This window comes from Diorhabda sublineata, chromosome 1 (assembly GCF_026230105.1).
Source record: "Diorhabda sublineata isolate icDioSubl1.1 chromosome 1, icDioSubl1.1, whole genome shotgun sequence".
Taxonomy (NCBI): Eukaryota; Metazoa; Arthropoda; class Insecta; order Coleoptera; family Chrysomelidae; genus Diorhabda; species Diorhabda sublineata.
Genome location: NC_079474.1, coordinates 44,831,459 through 44,857,051, shown reverse-complemented (window position 1 = coordinate 44,857,051; position 25,593 = coordinate 44,831,459). Strand labels below are relative to the sequence as shown.

Below are 25,593 nucleotides of genomic sequence, written 5' to 3'. Positions count from 1 at the left end.
AAAGACTTTGAAAGCCTGGGCAACACACCAAGCTAATGATTCATCTATCTAACCTTCCGCCACTATAGTCGACTTCCAATCCCTATGTCTTTTCAGAATTGTAATACCTGCGTCCACCAGGATTATCGCGGATGACCTTATTACAATCAAACTGCATCCCTGTGAGCCGTGGTTGTAAACTCTAACCACCTTTTCTAAATATTTCCAATAGAACTTCGTAATTCGCTTTATTGGACTAATAAATCATTACTTGAAGCCTTTAGAATTTATAACCTCTTACCTCTGGTAAAAAGTCGAAATTTTCGTCTGTAGTGTCCACTCTCATTAATGTTTTAAAACATTTGAAACAGGCTGTTCGAGTTAAAGGTTCTCCTAAAATGATGAATCACTGTAATCAAATATTTATTCGGTAAAAAATCAAGCTGCCATAGACAATTTCTGGGTAACGAAAAGAAACCATATCAGTTTAAATAAGACATGAGACACCTCTTATCACTATTAAGTTAATTTCATAAACAACCTTTATATTATTAAAGAGTTTGTCAACTCAATATTATTTTTTTACATTTTTCACCAAGTTTTAGTGATATCTACTTGGTTGTAAGTAGGATAAACGAAAATTCTACAATTCAAACTATTTCAAGAATTAGAGGAAAGCTTGATTCCAAGGAAGACATGATCCCTGCATAGACTCTATTTTTTGTAATCTAAATATATTGAATCCTGTTTTATGTGCCACAGTGGTGTTGTGTATAATGATGATTTTTATGTAATTGACGCTAAGTTTTTAGCTTATATTTCGGTTGTTTTTTCATTTTAAACATTTGGTGGGATCCAGAACGAGTTAATTTCATCTTTATAGAGATACAATCATGAGAGCTAATCTCCCATATGTACTGATTTTTTAAACGCCCACTGTGTGATAATCGATTAATATATTTCATTTTCTAGATAAATAAATCGTTTAACTGTGAATTTATATTTATTTCTGGTGGGTCCATTTAAAAATCCGCTATGAACCTTTGACTCCTCAATCGATGTTCGACCTTTTCCCAAAGCTTCACCAGTGCTCTGTGTACAAACAAAAAGTTTGTTGTTGAATTTTGACTGTTACACCTGAGAAAGAATTAGAGGAAGAGCAAGGAAATCACGCGATAGGGAATAAGGGAAGCAAACATGTTGCTCGGCGGTCAAAACAGCTTTTGGAGTTAAGTGGATGAGTGCTGTTATGCAGGAGTCGTCGGCTATTCGACTGATGAACGGTTCAATAAACCAGCCTGTCACGACGATCGAGAGTAGTCGTATGATACGATACCTTCTTTAAGTAGGCACTAAATCACTCACTCTAATTCATTGACGAAGTCCTCGACAGAGTTAATTGAGTTCGAAGTGCTTGTCTATACACTCTTACAATTTCGCGAGTAACTTATTGTGTTTAAGCTTCGTCTCACTTCTATTTATTCGATTTGAGCCAAAAACTGACAATAGGTTTATTCCAGAAGACTGTCTGTAGACTACTAGATTTTGACGATATGAAAATTGCAGTATCAAGTTCATGTAATGAACAAAATGTTTCACGTTCCAGAAACAAATTCGACTTGTTCAATACGAGAATTGCTACTTAAGTTTTGATATATGGCAACACTGATGTCAAATCTGACATCGCCATTACAAAGTTTGATATTTTGAATGGTAAACGTACTCAGAGCGTGTTGTCATACGAGTGCTATTTGAGTTGTTTACAGATACTTGAAACATTCATCGTAGTAAAAAAATGGAATTACGAACATTTTCGTGCGATGATTTTGTATGATCTTCGACATGAATTAAATCGACATCTGTGTGCCGATTAATTTTCTTCAACTTTTAGTGATGAAGCACCATCTCGAGCTACCGTGTTCGATTTTCCGAATTCAATCGTGGTCTCAGTTCGCTATGCGTAAACTGGTATTGCAAGATCGTCATTTCGTACACCATGAGATTGAGGCATACTTGAACATTAGTTCAACACGCATACATTCCATATCGCATGAACAATTGGCTGCCAAAAAGATTTATTTGCGTTGGATATCGCATAATTTGGCAATCGCTCAAAAAAGGTTCGTGTCGATTCGTGCATATAATTCAATGGTGGTGCTGCATAAGATAGTGACAGACGACGAATCACGGATCCATGCTTACGAACACAATCGACTGAATGGGTCTTAAGAGACGAGCCAAATTCAATAAAAGTTGTCGCGTTCGAAGCACTCATCTGATCACAATGGAGAATGTTTTAAAAAACAATAAAGCCATAATGTACTAAAACCTCGTCCTAGAATAGGATACCCAAACTGACAGTTGGTTTATCTGATGCAGTATTTTTATTTCCAAGAAGCTTTATTTGTTGTAATTGTCACTAAATTGTCGTTACCTAGAAGTGCCAACATCAACAATTGATTTCATATTCGTTTCAAAATTTAGACATTGTTGATGGCACTTTTTCTTTGATTCAAGTCTCAAAGCTTAATTCTTTTAAGATATATTATCACATAAATATTGAAAATTGTTGAAACTAAATGTAAAAAATATAAATTTGGAAATTTTTGAGCTTTAATTTTGAAACAAAAAAGAATATGAATATTTAAAATATTCATATTTTTTATAGTCAAACAATTTGGATTGGTTATATCATAAAAAATAGGAATCGATATGTATCGAAAGTAATTACGATTCATAGAATTCCATAGTACTTAAACATTACACTCCAGGCTGTGGAATACATATATCAAATATTTATATTATTCAAATATACTCAAAACTCACCCCCTGCTGTTAGAAGGTCTATAAATTCATCCCTGCTTATAGTATCTCTATCTTCATCGTAACAGATACGATTGAAGGCATCTTCTATATCAAAGCTCGAATAACCGTACACAGGTTTGTAATTACAATACAATTTCACAAAATCTGTGAAATTGATGTCGTCATTTGTTGTGTTACTATCGTCTACGTTTCTATATTTTACATCGATCATAATATTTTCTAACTGAAAAATGAATTTCTGACAGTAAATGAAATATGAAGAACTTAAATGTTGAGCAACGATCTAGTGGTACCGCCAAGGTGCTCTGGCACAGCGGTACAGCTGAATAGACTAATTTAAGTACTGAATCGATGAGTTTAGTGAGAACTAGATCCCCCTTCGGTAGCGCTAGCACTGCGAAATCACACTAACAACAAACTTATTGAGAATAAGTCATGTGTCGTCTCTATTATCTAATATAAATAATCATCGACTGTTTAATAGCTTAGGGATCGATAATTTCAGCACTGTACCACTTACTTTTAGTGGAGGTTAATAGTCTCAATCAGAAGAAGAAACTGTTGTGCAACAACGAAATAATTCGGTGGCACATTAACTCAACACGACTAAAACTTAGACCAGAAATTTCCCCAATCAAATGTGTTCTATGATCAAATGATTGATTTCGTTCATGAAGATGAGGTAAATAAATTGTAACGTTCATTTCTATATGGATTAACTATTGAGAAAAAAACAAAAAAGGCTTGACAGTGAACGCTGAACACGCTGAATATTTTTGGGATTTGGACAAATAACACTAACAGTTTTCAAAATCTGTGAAAACCTTGACAAAAACTTATATAAGGTGTTCAGAAAATGGTGCCCAATTTCTCTATGTAAAAACTTAATTTTTTCAAATGGCAATCCCCATTTTTCTCTTTACCATTGAAGTCTGCGCTTCAAATTAAAGGGACTTAGATATAATATTCATATATTTCAAATTAATGGTTTTTGTAGAAACTTGAAAAAACTGAAATTTTCATGGTTTTCAATTGTCACCTGCCGATGGCGAACAACGAATAACAAAAGTCAACGTATCAAAAATTAAATCACTTTAGTTAATTAAAAAATATTTAATAACACTACACTAAGAAGAGAAGAACAAAACTAAAAATTAAACTAAAGTAAATGTTCGAAATGGTTGCCACCAACTTCCAAACTTTTATGGATTAAAAACGCGTGCTGAGTGGCGTCTCGAATTTCTTGCGGTGAAAGAGTTCGAAATGCATTCCGAACTCATTCCTGACAGTCTTCTTTTGTAGTTAGTGCCGAAGCATACACGATATCTTTTATACGGCCCCAAAGAAAAAAATCTATATAATATAGACAATTAAAAACCATGAAGATTTCAGTTTCTACAAAAACCGTTAATTTGAAATATATGAATTTACTAACGAAGTCCCCTTAATTCAAAACGTAGAATCCAATGGTAAAGAGAAAAATGGGGGTTGCCATTTGAAAAAATTGTGTGTTCGAAGTTTTTACATAGCGATATTCGGCACCATTTTTTGAACACCTTATATAAATTTTTGTCAAGGTGTTCACAGATTTTGAAAGGTGTAATTGTTTTTTGTCGAAATCCTAAAAATATTAGACCTGACTTACTTCGATTTCGAAAATGTGAAATAATTAAAAAATGGTGGACTTTAGGCATACTATGCCTTATATAAAGTTATATTGCAATTTCGCGTAGATTCCAAAAATTTAATGAAAACCATAGCATTCCGCTTTAAATAACGAAGTTTGGGTCGACTTCTGGTATAACCGGAAGTTTCAGAAAACTGAAATTATTTTAGTTGAAACGAGCATTCCGGAAAACCCATGCAAGCAACACTAGTCACAGTACTTTCCCATATGTAGATTCAGCTCGTCGTGAATGACCCTGTATGTCTTTCGGCTATCAATGTCAGTGGAAAAAGTAAGAATGTATAAAGTTAGTGTTCACTCGTATCTATTGTATGAAACTTCGGAACGAAAATCAGTGTAATTGATTGTTGTTCATTTACCTCAAAGTCGGAAGGGTAAAAACCGATAGTTCTGAATAAATCCGGTATTTCGGTAACGCTGATACTGTCCGTAACTCTTCTAGGGAGATCGATATTTTCTTGTTGTAAAATTTGCATATAATAAAACAAATCTTTTATTTCATGAAAGAGCCAACCTTGATAACCGCCTTCTAGTAAACAGTAAAATGGTTCTAATTCTTTTCCACCGATATGTTTCATTACTTCTACAGCGCTAGAACATAAATTAATTTAGTCTACAGACAACGGTGAAGGAATCGATAAAAATCATTGGTGGGAAATTTATATTGACTTAGATAAACCCCGTTTAAAGCCGCGCCTACTACCGACTAGCAGTGACTAATTCACCAATAAACGAGTGAATTTTACGTATGGAACACCTCAATTGTCTCGGACACAGCTTATACGATTTTTATAAATTTTTGGTATTATGGCAGTATCTACATTGTTGTCAGATCTTTCCTTTTTCTGGAAAAATAATGAGTTTTGTTACTTCAAATAGATCACCCTATATATTTCGAGTTTTTAGAAATCCTTAAGAAATACTTATTATTCATCTCATGTTCCCCATACCTAATAGCCATAATTTCGGAGTTACAGCAGTTTCTCTACCAAAGTTACAATAAATATTGTACATTGAATATTCTTTAATAATTTATATCCTAACCGAAATCCCATAACAAGATCTAGTGTTAGTAAGTTAGTAAAAAGATTAATGAAACGTGCAGAAAAATATTTATCCAAATCATGGAACAGAAAACCTACAACAACTGAAGAAAAATCTTTAAATGTTTCTGTCATCTTAGAAGTAGATCAACATTTTTGAAGTAGAAAAATCTCTTATTTTAGAAAACATACAGTAAAAGCGATTATAGCATATGCTCAAAATGTTGTACATCCCTGACTGCTTTTGTTTTTGTATACATTTTGTTTAAACATATGTCAAGCCAAATGTCTACGTCCACCATTTTTGTTTGTCTGTTCGAAAAACACTAAGGCCCCCCGCGCACATTGAGACGCAGTCAGATCAATAATGGATCAAGAGAAGTTGATTGTATCTATTTCTGTATATTACCGGTGATAGCAAATATATGAAAACTAATAAGCAACAATGCAATCAACAAGCGGAAATAGTGACGATAAACCCGATAATGACGTTCCACAATATTAGATCTATGAGTTTCTCGTGTAATTAATGCAAAGGCTTATTTCTAGGTTCTATTTCAATAAAATGATAAGAACGGAAAAAAAGTCGTCGCAGAATTTTGCCTTGTGCTATGGTGCACTACCCGGATTATACCACACACCGACACACCTCAATACGCGCCAAAGCTTACGCACTCCCAAGCGTGTGGATTGTATCTAATAGTATGTGATGGCTTAGGCTTTGTAGATGTTTGTTACATCGCCAATATATTTCATGGTCGACCTTTGTTCAATGTTCCAATAAAGTGATTAATAATCTAATGAAATCCTCCTAGTTTTCTTCTTTCAAGCACCTGTACAATTTCTTTCCTCTTTTGCGTTTTTGAAGTAATCTGAGTTGTATAATTTCTTAATTATGATAATTTAACAATCATACAATATACTTCTAGCATAGTCCATTTCACGAACTTAAATTCATTCTTAGGTATACTTGGCCCTAGTCGTCGACGACCAGCGACCATAGTTTATGGTTTCTTGTTAACTAGGATTGAGAAGCTGCAAAGCAACGAAAACTTTGTACAAAACCCTGCGAATGTCTCTTGCAGTAAGCTGATGACTGTTTCAAACGAATTTTTTCGATGTTTTCGAAAAGAAGAATTATTTGCTTGAGATGATTGGATTATTGTTTTATCGATTGATCACTGGTGATGTGAATAATAATAAAATAATTCTAGGAGAAACTAGCCCGATAAATCGTCTAATTTGAGGTACCATCTTCAAATTAATAATGACCACCACTATTAGACAACATTTTGCAAACACCTTATTTGGATCGACTGGGCGTTTTCGCAGCTTACTCTTCCTAGAAAATGTTTACAAAACATTTTTATATACTTAGTAAATTTGGTTTGGAAATTTGTTTTAATTACTTCTTGATTCATAAATATGTTTGGTTCATATCTTTATGCTAAAAGTGGGAAAATAGTTTTTTATGTTTAATATGTTAAATTGTTCATCTGAAAAAACTATAATTTAAAGTACCTACTTACTTAACATTTACTCGCCATTTGAGAACGGAATGGTCATTAGATCCGCACGTGAAAATATATTTTCCGTCGTGAGATGCGCGAAAATCGTGCAACTAAAATTAGAGTTTTAGTCATAAATTTCTATCGTTTATATATGTGTGTCAAAATTTAACTAGTAATAACAACGATAAAAGAAATTTATTTTCATTGGATAAATGTTCATCAAAATTTATTTAAAGTGATCGATACATTTAGAGAAAAGAGCTATCTAGTAATTGAAGCATTTTCGATTTTATTTTTCAATAGTAACTGCGAATTTTTTTATATCGCGTACGTGAGAATGACAATTCGATTTTGGGAACGGGAACAAGGGATATTAGTTGAGATGTTCAGTTTTTGACTTGAAATAACCACTATTTCTATTCAGCAGTCAGTTGTCCAATGCCGAATTGTCACTCTTTCTTGTCGCTGCAGTTCTTATCGTTCAGACCTCGTACACTCAGTGTTTTTGTAATTCTATGCATTCATGATGATGATCTTGTTCTCCATCGCATTACTTTTTTTTTTTGGTTTTTGGCAACCTCCTCATCCTGTGCATGTGCCTGTACCGAATCAACTACTTTTCTTAATATGTTATATAACTGTTATTGAGTCGTTTCTGATCCGATATAACCTGACGCTCTATTTATTGTCTCTCTCCTTGATAATGTGTACTTTAGCCTAAACCTCCATCATTCCACTGCAACAACTTTTTCTGATTTTTTTTTGTGTTTCATTGTGTTAAACATAATATTTTAATTAACAAATTGCAGTACAACGATTTCGGGGGAACACATCTCGCATGGTTCAAGTTATACCTTACTAACAGAGGTCAGCTTGTAAGGGTTGATACAACGATGTCATCTTGCATGCCATTAGAATGAGGAGTGTAATCGCCCTTGAATCATGGAGCGATTCAAACCTTCTCTGTAAAAATAAATTGCAGCCTTTTTTATTAAATAACACCACCAATGATGACGTTGGATCTATAAAATCTTTAGGGCTTGTGGACAATTCCTTGAAATGGGAGTTACATATTGCCGCCTTATCTAAAAAATTTAGTTCCTCCTGTTTTGCGTTTAGATCAGTTTCCAAAGAACTTAACTTATCCATCTACTTAACAGTCTATTATGCCCTTATTGAGTAGCATCTCCGATATGCCCTTCCCTTCTAGGGTACTTGTGTTTCGAGTCAATTTGAGCGAATCTTTAAACTACAAAAGAGAGTTGTTGGATATTCACTCGGACTAAACAGCAGGGCTTACTAAAAGATTAAAAATTTTAACTTCCTTCCTTATTCATCTTTGTAACCGTTTGCCTAGTTCATAAGTACGGTTCTCCAATTTCAGAAAGATCGTTGCACGGCTATCCACTTAGAAACGCGGAGCACCACCTTTACCTACCTATTTCACGTTCAAAATTAGTTAAGGGACAAAAAAAATGCACAAATCACTTGCCAATTAAAATTAAATCGATATCATCTTTTCCGCTTCCGCAATAATTTGAGAGCATATTTACTGGAAAGAGCCTTCTACACGTTTCAGATCCATATAACAACGTAATCCTCATCATTGCATTATAGATTCTGAGTCTTCGTTATTTTCCTATTTCAGTATTCCACTTAGAGATTTAATCATTTTTCTTGCTCGATTTATTCTACATTTTTTTTTTGTTTCATGTGCCCCTTCTTTGTCAAAACTCCTAGATATGAAAAAGTACAAATAGAAAATGTAGAGAGCTGGGACCAATTCTTTCATACTCATTGGTATTTGTTTCACACATGAAGGTCCAATAGTAGCATGATGCCGGTCCTTCTAAATTGAAAATTATGTAAACTTTGCATAATCCATTAGTTTTAAAATATTCACAAATGATTCAGAGGACACGTTTTGTGTTATTGGTACATAATGGCTAAGACACAGATACAGCTTTCTCACATAATGATGGACGGTGTCTTACAAACACAACTGCGATCACATCTAAGCCATTGTTGAATGCCCCGTATAATAAAAACATATTTTTAAACTTATTGCAAAATTCGATGCTTCCTTGATGTATTGAAATGAATCGCAGTATACCTTTAAAGTAAACTGATAACATATAGTACCGTTAACAAATTAAAGATATTTCTTAATGAGAATTTATTTGGAGAAGAGAAAATATTAACCTATTAAAAAATCAGTGGGGATTTTATAGAATAAATTCACTTTCTAATAGTAACGGTTACCTTTGCTGGATGGGCGAGATACCCAACATATTTATATGGATTTCCATCAGGAGGTAAAATTTGTAGACCAAAGTGTTTTTGCGTACCAAAAACCATATATTTCGACTCACAATTCGCAAGTATCTGAAAAATTTAGAATTTACTCAAAATAGCAGAAAACGATATCACACGGTATCTCCCTATACATTTTTAATTATATTTTATAACGTTTTGCAACTTAATAAGCTTTACTTCAAATTTACCTCCATTTTGAGCAGGTGTTGATGCTTGAAGCAGCCAAATGCCGGAGCTAAAACGAGACATTTGGGAACTTTCGTCTGTTGATAATAAATTTTCATCTTGTGCTAAAAATCGTTTTTGTAAGTAACATTTTTACATCATAGTATTTTTAACACAAAATCCGTTATACGTCATCATTATTTTTCATTTTTTAAATACAGGTAAAACTAATAATTTTACTAACATAACCTTAAAATCACAAAAGTAATTTCGTCGACTATTTTGACAAACACGGCAAGGTTATAAAGACGTAGATGATCTTTGACAGATTTTATTTAAATTTAAAATTGAATCTTCGTCATTAATGTAAGAATTTTAAATCAATTTAATTATGATGTTGTTGCAAATGAAAGACATTTTAAGGTCACGTTTGATGGTGAATAGAAATTGTGACTGTTATATTTGTAATTTAGCAGAGAATTGGAGATTATTGAAATTGGAAATAGAATCAGAAGTTTCGGGATATTTTTCACTAAGCAAATGAGTTTCTGCTCTATATCCAGATCTAACCAGATCATGATTACATTAACCTTATTGAACGATTGAACAACTGACTACTTGAGATCGAAATTTTTTCAGACTTCGAAACATTTTTTACCTCATAAAAATCTATAAAACAGTTAATTATACAGAGGCATTTATTTTACTCTTTCTTCTCTGTCTTTTATTTATTTACATCAATGTTCTCTATGTAAGGACCAAGGATCTCAAATATATAGCAGTAATCGATTAAATTATTTGAAGTTTTATTAGAATTTACAAAATTTACGGTAATTATACACTTTCGCGGTCACCTGGTTTTTTCGCTCTAGAAAATCGAAAAATGGATGGATTTTAATGATCTTGGTCTCAAAATGTTCCATTTTACGGCGGATTTATAAAAAAAATACGAAAATTAAAAAAAATAAATATTTTTTACAGTTTCATGACTTTAAATGCAAAAAAAATGATTTTCTACATATAATCCTTCGTAACTGTTTCTGACGTCGTGCAATCAAGTTCGTATATTTTTTTTCGCAATTTACATAAAAAAATGAATATTTTGAAAAAAAAAATTTCAAAAAAGGTAATTTTTTTGAATAATTGTGAGTTGTGGGATTTTGTTAATAATAAATTGAAATATATTGACAATGAGTTGCAACAATTGTGAATTGAATACACTTGAAGCACTTACAATATTCAGTGATACAAAACAACCTAACCTAACCTAACTTAACCTAACCAAAATTATAAAATTTATCTATTTTTCGATTTTTAATGGTCCAAAAACTATTAACATTGAAGAATATAGTACGAAACTATTCACGAAAATTGATTGTTTTTCATCGATTTCATTTTAAGCTATAAAAACTGAAAAAATCATTCTTTTTGGATTTTTTTTTAAATTGTTTATTAATTTATGTAGAATACAAAAAAAAATATAAGAATTTTATCTGATAATGAGATAATTTGTTGTAAAGGATTATTTTGCAAAACCGTTTTTTTTACGATTTAAAACAGTAAAACTATGAGAAATTTTCATTCCAGCTATTTCTACTAATTTTTTTTATAAATCCGCCGTAAAATGGAACATTTTGAGACCAAGATCATTAAAATCCATCCATTTTTCGATTTTCTACAGCCAAAAAACCAGGTGACCGTGAAAGTGTATAATTACCAAATTTATTTAAATTATTTAGATCTTTTTTATTTATAGCTCTATTTGGAAAATTCTAATAAAACTACAAATAATTTAATTGATTACTGCTATATATTTGAGATGTGAGAACCAAGGAAAAATTGATTTTTTTTATTAAAACAAAAATATCTAAGTTGATTTTATTCTTATTTTGATATTAATGATAGAGGTGATCTGTAGATCAATATAAATATGCAAATTGTCATTGTCAATATCATATTTTGATAGACTTGAAAAAAAGTCGAAACGTCAAAATTTATCGTTCTTTTAAAAACTATCAAAAAAAAACTAATTTTGAAACAGAAGAGACCTAAAATCAACATAAACATATCAAAAGGTCTAAGAAATTAGAAATTATATACATACATATTGCCATATGTATAGTATAGTAGGCGGAATGTTTTCAATCTTGCGTAGTTCGGCTACTACTTTTTTTGTAATTGTTAAAAAATAAAAATTTGTCAGCTCTGTAAAACTTTACGCATAAAAATTAGCGATCAGAATAACGGTGATTTTATTTGGCAAAATCAACAATGATGATATATAATAAGAATACTATGATAGAAATTATTATAGTTTGACGAAATTCGATAGAACAGGAAAAAGGAAGTTACCTGATCATCGGCTATTACGATATAACCAATCTGTTTATCCCCCACGGTGGATAACCAGTGAACGAAACACATTGGCACAGCTGTTTGTTCTATCCTATCCGAGCTTTCGATACTTATTTCTTTGCATGGGCCGCTATATATAATTAAATATTGTCAATAAATATTTTGATCATTTACAATTTCTATAATAACAGAGCACGAGAGTTTTGAACCTCTTTAAGCAGGGCCGGATTAAGATTTATAAGACCCGGGGCTAAAATAATGACGGGCCCCCTTTGGAAACCCGGAAAAATTAAAAAAATAATATCAATACGTTAGATTTGTGGTATCAACACATCAAAAAATACAGAATGATTTCCAAATGATGGGGCCCTCTTGGACCTGGGGCCCGGAGCTATACCTTTATCCGGCCTTGTCTTTAAGATTAAAGCTAAACCAGTGATCGCCAAACAGTCGATCGCGAGCTTACCGGCACTGAGTGTCTGAGAGCGCTGCAACCGATTAGTCATTGCTGGAGTTACACGTTTTTGTTTCGCAGACTGTTATTGTCACGTTTGTAGCCAGAGTGAGGTTATGTATGTGCCGTAAGTGTTCAATTCACGTGTACATATTTAAGATCTTTCCTTGTTTGTTTTTACTATGGCCAGTTCAAGCAAAAAGCCGAAAACCTATCACTATCATGCAAACTGGGAAACCGATTCCTTTTTTACGCAAGTTAAAAATAAATGTGTGTGTTTACTTTGTAATGTGAGTGTCTCTGTTGGAACGTCATTTCAAGACAGTTCATACTGGAATTGAGGAGATTATCCGCTGAATTCAGCTCTGAGAAGAGAGAAGGTGATGCAATTCAAATCTCAGCTAAATGCACAACCGATAACTTTTTTAAAACAATAGATAAGAACAAGGCAGCTACCGAGGCGTCATTCCGGGTTTCCAAGATCATCGCTCAACATAGGAAACCATACGAAGATGGGATGCTAGGATGGCTCACTAAATCAAAAGTTTGGCGACCACCGGACTAAACAAAATAAATCATCAAATTATTTGTAATTTTGTTAATTCATCTTTCAATAGAAAATTCGATGCTAAGTCATCAATATTTTTAATATAAATACAACTCTGTCTGACTTTAGTCTTAGTTTTGTTATATACTGTTAATTATGTATACTTTTGAATTTCTTCTAAAAGTTGAAGATAATAAAAATTTTTATACAAAAGTGAGTTTTCAAGAGACGATTCATATTTCGCGTTAGTTATGAACTATGCTTCGAACTTTGCTAATTCATCAAAATCGAAGAAATATTGAGGAAACATCAATTACAGTATGTTAGATTGAACAAATTATATCTGATGCAGAAAAGTAGAAAAAAATTCGTCACTCGACTTTAGTCTTAATTTTATTATATTGAAACTTTTGAATTCCTTGTAAATGTTCATAAAAGTGTTTTCAAGATACGATTCATATTTCGATGGTATCATTTCCTCAGATGAATAGCTTCTGTTTATAAATAAATAAAAAAAAATGTTCGATAAAACTCAACTTACTTTTCCGTGCAATTATTATATTGAACTAAATGACGATCTCTAGCTATAGTGCACAATTTTGAAGGCTTTCCGGGTAAGAACATCATATCTGTAATATCATCATAATGTGCCCTTATTTTCCCACAGAATTCCCAATTACTTGTTACGTAATTATATGAAAAAAGACATACTGTTCGTTTGTCGTCCTAGAAATTTAAAATTTACAATTCATAATAAGATTTATACATTCTCTTACGTAATATGCAAACTGTATTGGAATATAAGAAAATTGTATCTTCAAAATTTTATTTTTCGTAATTTGAAATGGTTCCGTTATCTTTGGTTTTAATAAAATTGGTTCTAATATCCAAATCTCTCCATTTGTTTTGCCGCACACTAAATGAAATGCTAAAAATAACCGAATGACTAAAGATGTTCAAGGTATTAACATTCAATAAGGAATGAAGTAAAGAAAAGAAAATTAGAGTTGAACTGGTCGATGAGTATTTCCAATCGCATTTTTCACATACAAAAATAATGTATATGTATATGTCCAAATTCGGCGATATGGCGTAATCGTCGAAAACACAAATTCTTATTTGTTTTTTCAGCTCTTCCATATTTGCAGTTTTTATTTTTAAAAACTTTGCTGAATAAGTTTTTAAGAATCAAGTATATGTGCTTTAATGATACTGGCGATTGGATATTTGTTTGAATAGAAATTAGTAAGCCTAAATTATTTTTACTCAAAATACTTCACACTGCTGATGTCGCCGGTCGAAATAATGTTCTCTTTGTGCCAAATGCAATCACTTGTGCATTTCAGTTGTTCTTATTAAACGATTTCGCCAAAACATCTGACTACTAATAATCGATATAAACTTAACAGCAAAAAAAACCGGACACTTAGATTTGGTCTTATAATTTTGTTAAATATAATAATATTTTTAATATATGGTAAGAATTGGTTAATTTATAGGTTATTGAAACAAATCTATCAAAGTGAATAATTCTTATTGATTATTTACAAATGATAAATTAACACATCTTTAAAAAAACGTTATTCTTCATACGTATTAGATTTTCTAACAATTTATGTAATTCTAATAGCGGGTATTACTCTCTCTGCTACGGCGAAGGGATGGATATAACCCTGTCAGGCATCGAAGAAATTAAATTCTAGACGTATTCCACCCGCAAAGTATCTCGTTCTTCTCGAAGAGCAATTTGGAGTTGATTTAAGGCACTAGGAGAAGGATGACGCCGTCCAAGAAACCTCCCTAAATAATCCCACAAAAAATTTATGAACTTCATATCATTCAGAACTGCCAATCTCACTTGCTATAAGTATTCGATAACAATTCTGGCGTTATGTAGACGAGCATTATCCTGCATTAAAATGAATTGCTCTAGGAGGATTTCCTTCCGAGAAGTCAGATCCCCATTATTTATGAAAATCTGTTCAGTCTGGGCGTGAAAATTAATTGCACTAATCTCCTTTCACATGCCGTGAATCACGAAGGTTCAATTGAGCAAATCGTTCCCTTTCTCTTCGATGCTTTTCCAGGAGCTGGGTCGCGGGTCACCTTCAGGGCCTGATTAAGCTAGTGGCTTAATCGTAGCTACCAGTTTCAGACGCCGTAGTGCATCGTGAATGGTAGACCTCGCTATTTACCCCAAGCGTTTGAACATTTGAAAGAATCATTATTCTGGATCAAAATAAAAAAAATAACGTGTCTATTGATCAAAGAAAAGGTTTGGTTAATAAATTAAAGATGTTTAAATGTGCGAAAAACTCCTTACAGTTTAGAATAGAATTTGGAAATTCAAGACAAATAAATCAAACCTGAGCTTTATCTAATTATTCACTTATCCTAAAGGGATTAGTTCAATGAACTTAGACCCTACATTCTCTAGAACTAGAATACCCACAAAAACACACATTGTTGAAAATTAGCTTTTAATAAGAAAAATATCAAGTATCCGTTTTTTTGCCGTTGAATGTATTTTCTACGAAATATTTTTTTATTTATCACAAACTACAGACACGGCTAATTAATAACGGCGCGATGAAAAAGACATAGACAAATGAGAACCAAGGATTCTATCGACATCAAACTCAATGTTCTTTCTATTATGGATGGTTTCGACCAAGGACTACATAAAATGTAGAAAAAGCGACCGCTTTAACTATACGCAAATTCAAAGGACAGAATCAAGAGTTTTTTAAATCTTCATCGCCTCTTCACCTTTATTAGAAGTGAATGAAATATGATGGCTAATTAAGGTTTCAAAGATCTGGTATGAAATTATACAAGTACTCGGTTCTGAACTACTTTATATACTTAATAATTGAAATAAAAATACTTTTTTTACAAAGTACTAATCATTATTGTGTTATCAATAATACTGCCAATTTAATATCGATTTCTCTGCACGTGTATTGAAATACATTACGCGATTCATTTCAACAAACGTTCAATGTGTTGCAGTTTTGAAGAACGCTTGACCTTGGTCAATCAGGTCTTGCCTATTCAAGTATCAGAAATTGCGATTATTTTAATTAGAACGACCAGTTCATAATAACACAGTGAATTAGATACCTGAGAAGACAATTTTTTGACTACATATTTACGTCTAGGTATTTATATACTCACATTCTTTGCTGTACTTTATGCAAGATATACAATTCGGTTCTTCTTCTATATTTGGGAGTATTATCTGACTGATAACCTGATTTGTCTCATAATCCATTAGAATGACTCTATTACTATCGTAAGCAATAACCAGATAATTCCTGAAACCTTTTACTGATCACCTAAATATTTTCTGTTAGATTATTTATTGACATATTTCATCATCATTTCTCAAATCTCTAGGAAAAGTTTAGATCGTAATAGTCTAACTTCTAACTAAGACCAGCTGTGTTCAAATCTCTTCAGTTTGAACATCAGCGAGAATAAAAATTCGGCACACCACTTCTCTGAAGACAATTACGTACAATTCTGCTGTATAGGTTCTTTCTACTTATGGTAACTGTGAAGCGCAACAAAGGGATACATACAGAGATTATGGAACTCAGAGTCTTACATCTATTAAACAAATGGAAACTATAAGTTAGATGAGTCGCATATTTGAATGAAATACTAGTGACCTAAGAGCTATCTTTCTTAAAAAGGATCAGTTTCTGAAAATAAATGTTATAGTGAAAATTGTGAAATAGCAACGGACGGTACAAGACGAAGACATTAGAGACAGAAATAACGCTAATACGAAAGCTGAATTTCGATTAATTTAAGATTCAGGAATATTATTGAAAACATAGAATTACAGTGTAGTTTTGACTGCTTCACTTTTGATGTACATCCGAACCGAATCGTGATAATGAATACACTATTTACTATTACAAGGGCTGCTACTTAAATTTTGAGATATGGCAACAATGATATACTGAATACACTGGAACAGGAGGACCAGTTTACCTTCAGTCTCTGAAGATGACAACTTGGTTATCGAAACGCGCGTCATACACTGTAATTATGATTGTTGGTGTTGTGGTGATGTAAACAGTGTATTCAATATGAATATCGCCAATGGTTCCAGAAATTCCAACTTAACACTGATATATTTGAAGAGTCAAAACATCGAATTGATGGATCATCTGCTGTTTTGCACCCAATTATTTCTTCTTATTCCTGCAGTTCAAAAATAAATTGCGAGGTCAACGTTTTTTACACCTGAAGAAGCGATTGACGCGTTCAAATCACATATTTTGGAGCTATCTTAATCGGAATGGAAAAATGCGTCGAATTGGTTCAAACTCATGTAAAAGTGAATTAATCTTAATGGAGAATATTTTGAAATCCTATTATGAAGATTCGTTTTTATTTGTCTATTTCAAAATTTAAGTAGTACCCTCGTACCACTACATCTGGACTCGTTATCACATTCTCTAGCGAGTGTTTTCATAACCAACTCTTTGGTTTCTGATAACGATAATTAAATAATGTGTATGAATTTCCAGAAATTCCAATTGACTCGAATTGGATTCATTCAGAGTTTTCATCATTGTTCGTTCATAACAGTATTTCCATCAATAATCTTTCTCCTCGATTTGTCTGTAGTTGAAGGGTGAATATGATACCAAATGGCAAGAAGAGGGAATTCGATAATTACGTATCGATATAATTTCACGCGAACTTTGGCAAGAGCTGTAGAAAAATTTTTTGTTCATCTTGCCGTAAGGAATGGGACTTTTTTCAAATACTACTTCTTATCTTCATTATCTCCCGCGACAAGCAACCCAAATAAATTCAAATTTACAAGCTTTTCAGAGTAGTCTGGTTTCAAAACTCATAGAAATTCATGTCCTAGCGTGTTCTGAAAATCGTAATACCTACCTAGATTACCAGAGAACGGTGGCAGTAGTATGTCAGTATTTAATGTGGTTACTAACAGGTATCAGTCATCGATAACCAATCCCGTCGGCTGAAACTACATTAGATATTGAAATTTTATTGCTAGCGATCTCTGTTGGCCGATGTACCCACTTCTAAAAGCTCTGTATTTTTTGTTGCTACATTTACTGGTGCTGAGTTTCAATAAACAATAACATTTGCTTGTTTTGTCACTTGAACTTGCTTATTTTGGGTACAAACAAAAAAAAAGGCAATATAAGCTTAATTCTCCTCCGAAATGAATATCCAGAGCTATGAACTATAACGTAAGATGAAGAAGTACACGCGTATATAAAAGATACTTACGACTCTTCATGAACGTCAATAGCAGTTACACTACCATCAGCAAGATGAAAAAGTGGAACACATGTATTCTTAACAACGTCTATTGCATAAATATTACATTGCGCAGTAGCTGTTGATGAGAAAACGGATTATTCTATGATATTAACTGTTTTTGAAGATTGTGTCAAACGACATTTGTTGGCAATTTTTCATAATATTAAAAATGTGTGCTGGAATTGGATAAGGATAATCGAAAAATGTATTCTAAGGAACAATATATTGTGGTAAAGGTGCCAATTGGAAAATTAGTTTTTATATCGAAATCTTACCGACAACAAAATCTCGAACAATGAATGGTTCTCGTTTAATTGTGGCATTAGTTGGTAGATCTTGTTGAAAAAGAACTTCCAATTCTTCTACCATATCTCGAAAATCGCAGTTGAAGACTCCCCCTCCTTCTTTGGTTGGTACTAAAATAAAAGATGAATTCATAGTGGATTGAATGCAGAATTTATGAATGAAAGATGTAGATAATTGTAATAAAGGAAAAACGAGGAACAAAGAAGTGAACAAAACCAGAGAATTTTCCACTTTTCTAGTTTGAAAACCAAAAAATAGTATCGAATGTATTAGGATTAAGATTAATACTCAATTATATTATAAACACAGAATTTTCTTGTTGGGAATAGATTGAAAATGATATAGTTATTCTCATTTGTTGTATCATTTGCATCTTTAAATTCAATAGCTACAAATAGTTGAGACATACTGTTTATAATATAGTTGATTTACATTATTTATGAGCTTTTGATAATGGAAATTAACTTTTTATCATTAGAAATCACTGTTACTTGGTAGATTTTAAGAAATCATTGGGGAAGGTGGGTATTAACAATAAAAATAAACCCTCAGACAACGTTATTATATTATCATCGAAAACTTGCACTATACTAAAAACACAGTTAGTTTCAATCTCTGAGGAACCAAGTTGATTATCGAAACGGGCGTCAAACGCTGTAATAAGATTATTAGTGGTCAAGTCATACCGCCATTTCAAAGTCCAGGTTCCAAATAAAAGTTAATGTATTGTTAAATTCCTGTAGGAATAGATCTCTTATGGTTGCATCGCTTTAAAAGAATATTAATACTTAATGGGATTATCAAATACTCATGGCCAGTGTGCAGTGTATCCATGGAGAGGAACTGAAAAATTAAAAGTGACCAGTGCATTTCGAATAAAATTTTGGCTTGGTAAAGTGCGGGAAATTCACTAGGAGGCGATTTTGTAAAAAAAATCAGAAGTTTTTTATTTTTTTTTTTGCAATTTTCAATGTGAAGCCGTCATTTTTTGCTGGCAAACTCTATAATCGAATTCAGCATACTGAAGAATCTAAGAATCCACCGAGAAACCTTCCACCCTAATTTTTTTGTCAAAGCTACGATTTGACTGAGTTATAATCCCGCGCATTGGTGTCGTAGTATAAACAATCAACAAATGGATCAAATACCATGATGTAAAGACTACAAGGTATGTTCTTCCCGAAGGCTCATTTTCGACTCGTTCTGCGCATCTCTTTGGGAGCGAACTCTCATTGGCTGCTTTCCAGCTGGTGCGCTATAGCACACCTTGTACTCTTTACATCATGATCAAATACGTCTAAATGTTCACGTGAATGTTTATAGAAATACAAAAACGAACAACTTACGAACATAATACTTGTTTAGGTCTTGTATTTGGAGTTTTGCATCCAAACAAAAACTTATAGAAGCAATTGGTCCCAAATTGAAATCACGAATCCAATATAAAATTTCTATACGTTTATTAAAAAAATATATTTCTCCACGTGCGTCTCCGGTTATTACCAATCTGAAATATCAATTATTTTTATCGGAGGAGGAAGATATACAAGTATACTATTAATCAAAATTTTGTGAATAAATTCATATGAAACATAATTAGATTATTATAGTTAAATATTGATTCGCATTAAAAGTAACTCAATTTGTCAATTAGCTTAGTAACTTCCACTGCTTTAAGGTCAAAATAACTTTTTTTTATTTCAAATTAACAAATTTCACGTGATTTGTACCTAAATCGCGGATTTATATTTTTTACTAAAAGAAAACATTGTTTATGGTGTCAATTTATACATCATTGGAAATATTAAACTAATATGTATTTTTAATCATAATTTCTATTTTTTTCGATACATTTTTGAGGACGGTGCTCCAGCTTCTGTATTCTCAGTTAAAGAAGGCTCCCGCCCATCCGCTGAAGAAGCGTGTGACCTTTGCTCGGACTTCATCGTCGTTTTTGAAGAACGAAATGTTCGTTTAGCTTGAGAAAGAGTAATATTCAAGTCCCCCCGTCCGATCCCAACAGTCGCCATAACCTTTCCTTGCGACTACTTTTGTTTGAAGCTCTTTCGTGGCGGCGAATCATAGTGACCCCACTGATGGAAATGTGTTAGGTGTAAACACCTACGTTTCATCTTCTATTGCGATAGACTTCATCTCGAATTTCGGGAACGAATTGACCTCACAGATGAAAAAACATTCAAGATTTGACGGAAATAATAAGTCCGGCAAATGTTCAGTAAATTATTGGGCTTGGAGGATTATCAATGGGCCTGGCGTTTATTGGAGAATTGGTGCAAAATTCAAGTCTGAGGTTCACCTTAATATTCTAAACAACATTATGTTGCCATCAAACTTATGATGGAAATGATTTTATTTACCAACATGGTAATCGCCCTGTCCATTCCGCGCGCATAATTCAGCAATGGTTTTGACAAAACAATATTGAGAAATTAACGTGGCCGGTAAATAATCCTTGTATAAATCCAACTGAAAATTTAAGTGGGAAAAACGTTACAAAAGGAATTTTCATCCCAGAAATCAAGAAGATGTATTGGAAGCCATTGAAACAGTATTATTATGGACTTGTAATATAATAGGCCGTCGGAAGCTATCTTGATCCATTTAGTACAGGAAACGGATCCATCTGCCAAATCATTGCCGGGATCTTTACTGAAAACAGACCGGAAGGCAATCGAACTCGCTATTCTAGTATGAACCAATACGATTTGTGTTAATAAAAAATACCTTTTATATTGAATTTCCGATACCCTTGGAATCATAAATAACGTACTTACTTAGTACTTACCCTTCAGTCGAAGTGCAATATTCCAACGAAACTGGCGAAACTTTTATGGAATCTATGAATAGTTTGTCGTTATTGATTTCACCTTCCGCAAACGGTTTCGCATACAAAGTATTCCCGAAAACCAAAATGCACCCTTTGCTACTAGAAGCATAACATTCATGACATTTATTCGCATACGTTCCTCCAGTTATATGTCCAATTTTATTTTTGTGCATTATTTGGGGTATACACGGTGATACAAATTTATTTTCTTCGGCATTCTAAAAAAATACAATCAATACTTGCTTAAAATTTGTTCATCCGGATGGATTTGATTGGAATTCAATTTTATTATAATAATTATTACCCAAACAAGGAGAACAATTTGTTTTGTAAATATGATCATAATATGTTCTTCAATATCAGGATTATAACAGATTTTGACTGGAGTCCCGTTAGAATAAGGGACTCTATAATGATCTGAAATATGAATGAGCAATCATTAGCAAATTAAATGCTAGGTTGTGGAATCAATTTCGTATTCAGTTTGTTACACAGTTTTTTTTCTCGCCAACAACAAAGACATATTAGTGACTAAAATTATCATAATATGGTATCGTCCAATTTAGAAAGCTCATAGCTACGTATTTATGGATCCTATTTCATCGAACAAATCGAATAATATGCGTACATATACATAATAAGCTCTAGAGTTTTATTTGCTTTCCACTAGATGCACTAGATGCAGTAGCGCGCTTCTGTCAACGTCCAGCTCTGTAGTTATCAAAATACATACAATAAAAAGCGTCGTGTGTTGAATACTTTGTTAAAAGAGAATCAGTGATCTCCATGGCGAACTTCGAATCAAATATGGTGTTGATAATTCGACGTTCTCTTAGGGACTTTCATTTTCCTTCGACATCAATCTGACGTATTTGATGTCGTTTGCGTATGAACCGTACAGATTCCAATTAGTACAAGCTTTGCATGAATTTAACCAAACCCAGATGATGGATATTCTGTACCACGGATAGTGTTTTCACGGTATCTTTTGGAAAACTATCTCTTCATTAAAGAGAGTTTTAAATAGGAGGCTTCCTAGGTGATGGATCCGGCTTACTGAACCTAACGATTCCGCTTTATATTACCGGTCCGACCTTACTATTTGTTTTTATTTTGTGGAGATTGTACAAGACATCAAAAAAAACTTTCATCAAAATCAGAAAAGACCTAAAATCACGACGATTTAGAAACAAACATATCAAAAGGTCTAAGAAATTAAAGAAATTTACTGATTGTCATTCCAGGTTGCATCATATCGCTTAGGAGTACCCCCTTCCGAGCCCAACAGTCGCCACAACCTTTCCTTGCGACTACGAAATTTGCCGGCAAATTTTCAGAAAATGTTTGAGCTTGGATGCGTATAAATGGGCCTGACGTTTGTTGGAGAATTAGTGCAAGGTTCACCTCAACATTCTATGTTGTCATCAAACTTATGATGAAAACGATTTACCAACATGATAATTATCCTGTCCACACTGCGCGAATAATTCAACAATGGTTTCGATAAAAGAATATTGAAACTTTACCGAGGTCGGCAAATAGTAGGGGAGAAAATCTAATATCTGATCTAGCGTTACTTACAACTTAAGAGAAATATTTCTTCAGTGAAAGCCCAAACCCAAACAGACTTAATATTTAATATTATATATTGCGCCTTCTATTTACCTTCTGGAACGTCTTTGCCTAAAGTCCATAACCACAGATCTACTGAATACGTATCACATCCAACAGCTCCTACTGTTATAAGGTATTTACCGGTGGGGCTAATTCGAGCAAGGCTAAGGCTATAATGACCGTATATTGAATACATCGTATACACTGGGGTTCTAAAATTGGAAATTTCTATTAAAATTATACGCGTTTTATATACTGTGTTATCCTCGGATAGGTAAAAACATTATTACGTAAGTAAATTCTTTATTGAAGAAAACTTTATTATTTTTGTTCCTTGGGATATCTGGGAATTAAAAACATTCTCATGAAATATGTGAATTGCTCCCTATTGTGGGTTTTATCTTCGTAAACAATCATTTTATGAATTTCAGTTAATTTAACTATTCTTCAGAATTAAGGTTGAACAATTGTAATTACAATATTGTATTTATAATACTGAGAACTTATAACTACAAAACGAATTGCCAACTAAAAATTTGACTATATTATAGCGAATTTCGGTAAAAAGATGTTTTTATTTTATTCTAATTGCTGGAATAAACTTGAAAACGATAACATTTTTTAATGAAAATGAAGATATTTGTCAAAAGTTTCATCACAAACTTAAACTTCCATTTGGATTTTACAAACTGTGAATATAAATTGATGAATTTATAGTTTTAACGTAAACGTCAATTATAGTTTTAAGACATTACTTCACCTTTTTTCAGATCCCAACACTTGATCCATATCCCATATATGTAGGAAACCATTTTTAGATGCTGATGTCGCTACCCATCTTCCAGTGACGTCACAAGTTATAGATGTCACAATGTTTGACTACAAGGAGAACATTTTTATATTTGATTTGGTTCCAATGATATGTTCATAAATTTATAATTTGGGTTTTTTTAACACATGTCTTCCATAATTGAATTAAAAAGTTTAAAAAACAAATTGTAACAAAATTAAGCGAGTTAAGTAGCAAAACAAATCAACGTCGCATTTTTGTGGAAAGACACTTGAAATTTCTAAGCCCAATTACTAATATATTAATTTAGTGAAGCACTAACTATTCCTTCAACTTCGCCAATGTAAACGTGCACTCGATCATGGTCGAGAAGAATGACTATTGTTCGCTGTGCTCGAAACGGTTCCCAAGATCAGAGCCTGAAAGTTGCAAGTAAAACCTTGGGACATCATTAAATGGCTACTCTGCCGGTGCGAAACGTTTGCGCATGAAAATTCCGGTTTTCCATGTTGTAAGACTTGCGAGAAAAATCGAAACGGTTTCCACGTAAAAATTATTTAGAAATGTTCTTAAGGTCTTAACTATCAGCGGTAAAGCAGTAGCAGAGATTTAATCGTACAAAAAACCTTCGGCAGAGGCGATTGAAAAGTGTCTTTAGCCTTTAACTAAGAACTGTGCGTGATAGCAGAAGTTTTGGATGACAATAAACCCTCGGCAGAGATTATTTAGTCGGAAAATGTCAACAAATTTGTTAATACACGATTGTTCGTTAAGTTTGCAAGTTGATTCAACTCCAATTTAAAAAAAATTATCACGATACAGTTAAAACTCGAATTTTTTATCGCGTTCAATTTGAAACCACTCTCTCGCTTTTCGTAAGCAGAGAGAGAGAGAGAGAGAGAGAGAGAGAAAGAGATCGCTTATTATATTTAGTTCATGCGTGAATGATTTTTTATTATTTGAAGCTTACTTCATTTGTTGTATAGATGTATATAGATGTGATATGTATAGTTATAGATAAACATATATTATTTTTATAATATTTTTTTATTGTATTGGCTCATTTATTATAGATTCATCGATCATATATTATTTTGTAGTGTGCATCATTGAAATACTATGCCAAAAAATTTATTCTGCCATCCAAAGCTTCCGCCGTCACGCACAGTTCTTAGTTAAGGGCTGAGGAATGTTGGGAAAAAAGTTAGGCGCGGGAACTTTATCGATTTTTCGGGGGGTTTTCCGACACTTTTCAAGGTTTTTTATACGATGAAACCTCTGTTACTGCTTTACCGCTGTTAGTTAAGACCTTAAGAACATTTCTAAACAAGTTTTTCAACGTGGAAAACCGGCTGGCATTTTCATGCGCAAACGTTTAATGATGGACTAGGGTTTACTTGCAATTTTCAGGCTCTGATCTAGGGAATCGTTTCGAGTCGTTTTTATGTAGGACTAATCCAACTCCCATGAGAAAGGAAGGGACGTAGTATGCATAACGCGTGTCTAAATTATACGTGTATCCGAATATCATGGATAAGATCAATTTCTTTGCTTTTCGGGAAACCTATAAAAGATTGTGATTCTATAAAAGGAGTTGTTCCGACTTTCTTCTCCAGTACATACACTATAATAACGTTGTTCTTTGCTACCAGATTGATTGCAGTCACATTGACTCAATTTTATAAGATTCAAGAGCTTGTAGCGCACAATGACATAGCTAGCTTGATTACTGGGCCATATATTCCTGTCCCTACTTGTCCATTTTCCAGCCATCAGCGTAGAATATCAATGAGTCTCAAGGAAACGTATTCTCTGTGATCGTTCATTAATCTCGAC

The 25,593-nt window shown here is 33.0% G+C and overlaps 1 protein-coding gene across 1 annotated transcript in view; it reads right to left on the bottom strand.

Annotated features, from left to right (window-relative positions):
• LOC130444824 (cilia- and flagella-associated protein 251-like) overlaps nucleotides 1–25,593 on the bottom strand; it is a 28,956-nt gene that overhangs the window by 766 nt on the left and 2,597 nt on the right. The window contains exons 3-18 of the mRNA XM_056780129.1: nucleotides 23,728–23,846; nucleotides 23,019–23,179; nucleotides 21,658–21,770; nucleotides 21,312–21,571; nucleotides 19,852–20,012; nucleotides 18,475–18,615; nucleotides 18,167–18,275; nucleotides 16,061–16,200; nucleotides 13,660–13,811; nucleotides 13,425–13,609; nucleotides 11,880–12,012; nucleotides 9,309–9,431; nucleotides 7,065–7,156; nucleotides 4,852–5,083; nucleotides 2,806–3,028; nucleotides 281–372 (exon numbers count right to left, since the gene is read on the bottom strand). Of these exons, the coding sequence (XP_056636107.1) occupies nucleotides 281–372; nucleotides 2,806–3,028; nucleotides 4,852–5,083; nucleotides 7,065–7,156; nucleotides 9,309–9,431; nucleotides 11,880–12,012; nucleotides 13,425–13,609; nucleotides 13,660–13,811; nucleotides 16,061–16,200; nucleotides 18,167–18,275; nucleotides 18,475–18,615; nucleotides 19,852–20,012; nucleotides 21,312–21,571; nucleotides 21,658–21,770; nucleotides 23,019–23,179; nucleotides 23,728–23,846 (2,436 nt within the window). The remainder of the gene's footprint in view (nucleotides 1–280; nucleotides 373–2,805; nucleotides 3,029–4,851; nucleotides 5,084–7,064; nucleotides 7,157–9,308; nucleotides 9,432–11,879; nucleotides 12,013–13,424; nucleotides 13,610–13,659; nucleotides 13,812–16,060; nucleotides 16,201–18,166; nucleotides 18,276–18,474; nucleotides 18,616–19,851; nucleotides 20,013–21,311; nucleotides 21,572–21,657; nucleotides 21,771–23,018; nucleotides 23,180–23,727; nucleotides 23,847–25,593) is intronic.